The sequence below is a fragment of the Rhinopithecus bieti genome, unplaced genomic scaffold, assembly GCF_001698545.2.
Source record: "Rhinopithecus bieti isolate Rb0 unplaced genomic scaffold, ASM169854v2 scaffold_11964, whole genome shotgun sequence".
NCBI lineage: Eukaryota > Metazoa > Chordata > Mammalia > Primates > Cercopithecidae > Rhinopithecus > Rhinopithecus bieti.
Window position 1 is genome coordinate 7,217,012 of NW_016807677.1, and position 851 is coordinate 7,217,862.

At 45.6% G+C, this 851-nt stretch overlaps 2 protein-coding genes across 3 annotated transcripts in view; one reads left to right on the forward strand and one right to left on the reverse strand.

Moving 5' to 3' along the window:
- Positions 1-851, forward strand: part of PPP2R1B (protein phosphatase 2 scaffold subunit Abeta) — a 53,017-nt gene that overhangs the window by 46,231 nt on the left and 5,935 nt on the right. The gene's annotated exons all lie outside the window — the stretch shown is intronic.
- Positions 1-851, reverse strand: part of SIK2 (salt inducible kinase 2) — a 134,843-nt gene that overhangs the window by 6,918 nt on the left and 127,074 nt on the right. For both annotated transcript variants that reach the window (XM_017883239.1, XM_017883238.1), the window contains one exon: positions 279-507. In XM_017883239.1, the coding sequence (XP_017738728.1) occupies positions 279-507 (229 nt within the window). The remainder of the gene's footprint in view (positions 1-278; positions 508-851) is intronic.

Sequence of the window (851 nt, forward strand, 5' to 3'; positions counted from 1 at the left end):
AAAAAAAAAAAAAAAAAAAAAAAAGAGCCAGAGTCCCTGATGAATCATGTGGCACCCAGATGAATCCTGGGGACTACGGGAGCCAACTCAGAGACATTTCAATTCACCTTTGATAGCTGCTGCCAGGCTGCATCTGCGACACCTGCTGAATCTGCTCCATAAAGGAATAAGCTATCGATTCAATTTTAGGAGTTGGCTGGCATCATGACCACTTGTTGGCGATTGGAGTATAAGATGATGCCATGAAGACTTAAGCTAGTGTCGCTCCTCTACCGTACCTGCTCCAGGCATCACGACCAGTTGATTGGTCACTTCTGACAGAGTGTGCCGTCTCTGCCCGCTGCGTGTGGACTGAAATGCCTCAAAGGCATGAGCGGGGTCTTCCTCAGCCTCTCCTTCTGTCTCCAGCCCTTCGTCAATGGAGGTCTCCATCATGTTGCTGGGCAGTGACTGGCATCCCTTCCGCACCAGGACAGGAGGCACAGGGTCAAGCAGACAGCCATTGACCTAAACGCCAAGGGAGAGAGGAAACTCAGTTTCTGCACTGCTGAGACAGAAAAATCCACAAAGGAGAACATGTCAAGACTTGTGGCAAACTAGAAATTAAGTAAAATATTTAAACATGCACATATTTATTATGAAGGACAACACATAGATTAGAAGTGAAGGCAAGTCAACTGCAGGACTCAGAGAGAGACAGAAGCCCGTGATGACCTGAACTGGCACTGCTGCCCAGGTTTCTCTGAGTCATCATTATTACAATAAACAACTTTTTTAGTGGTTTCCAGAAGAACAGGGGTATATTAGTTTGAAGCCTACCGGTTATTTTTTTTTTTAAATAAGGGAAATGA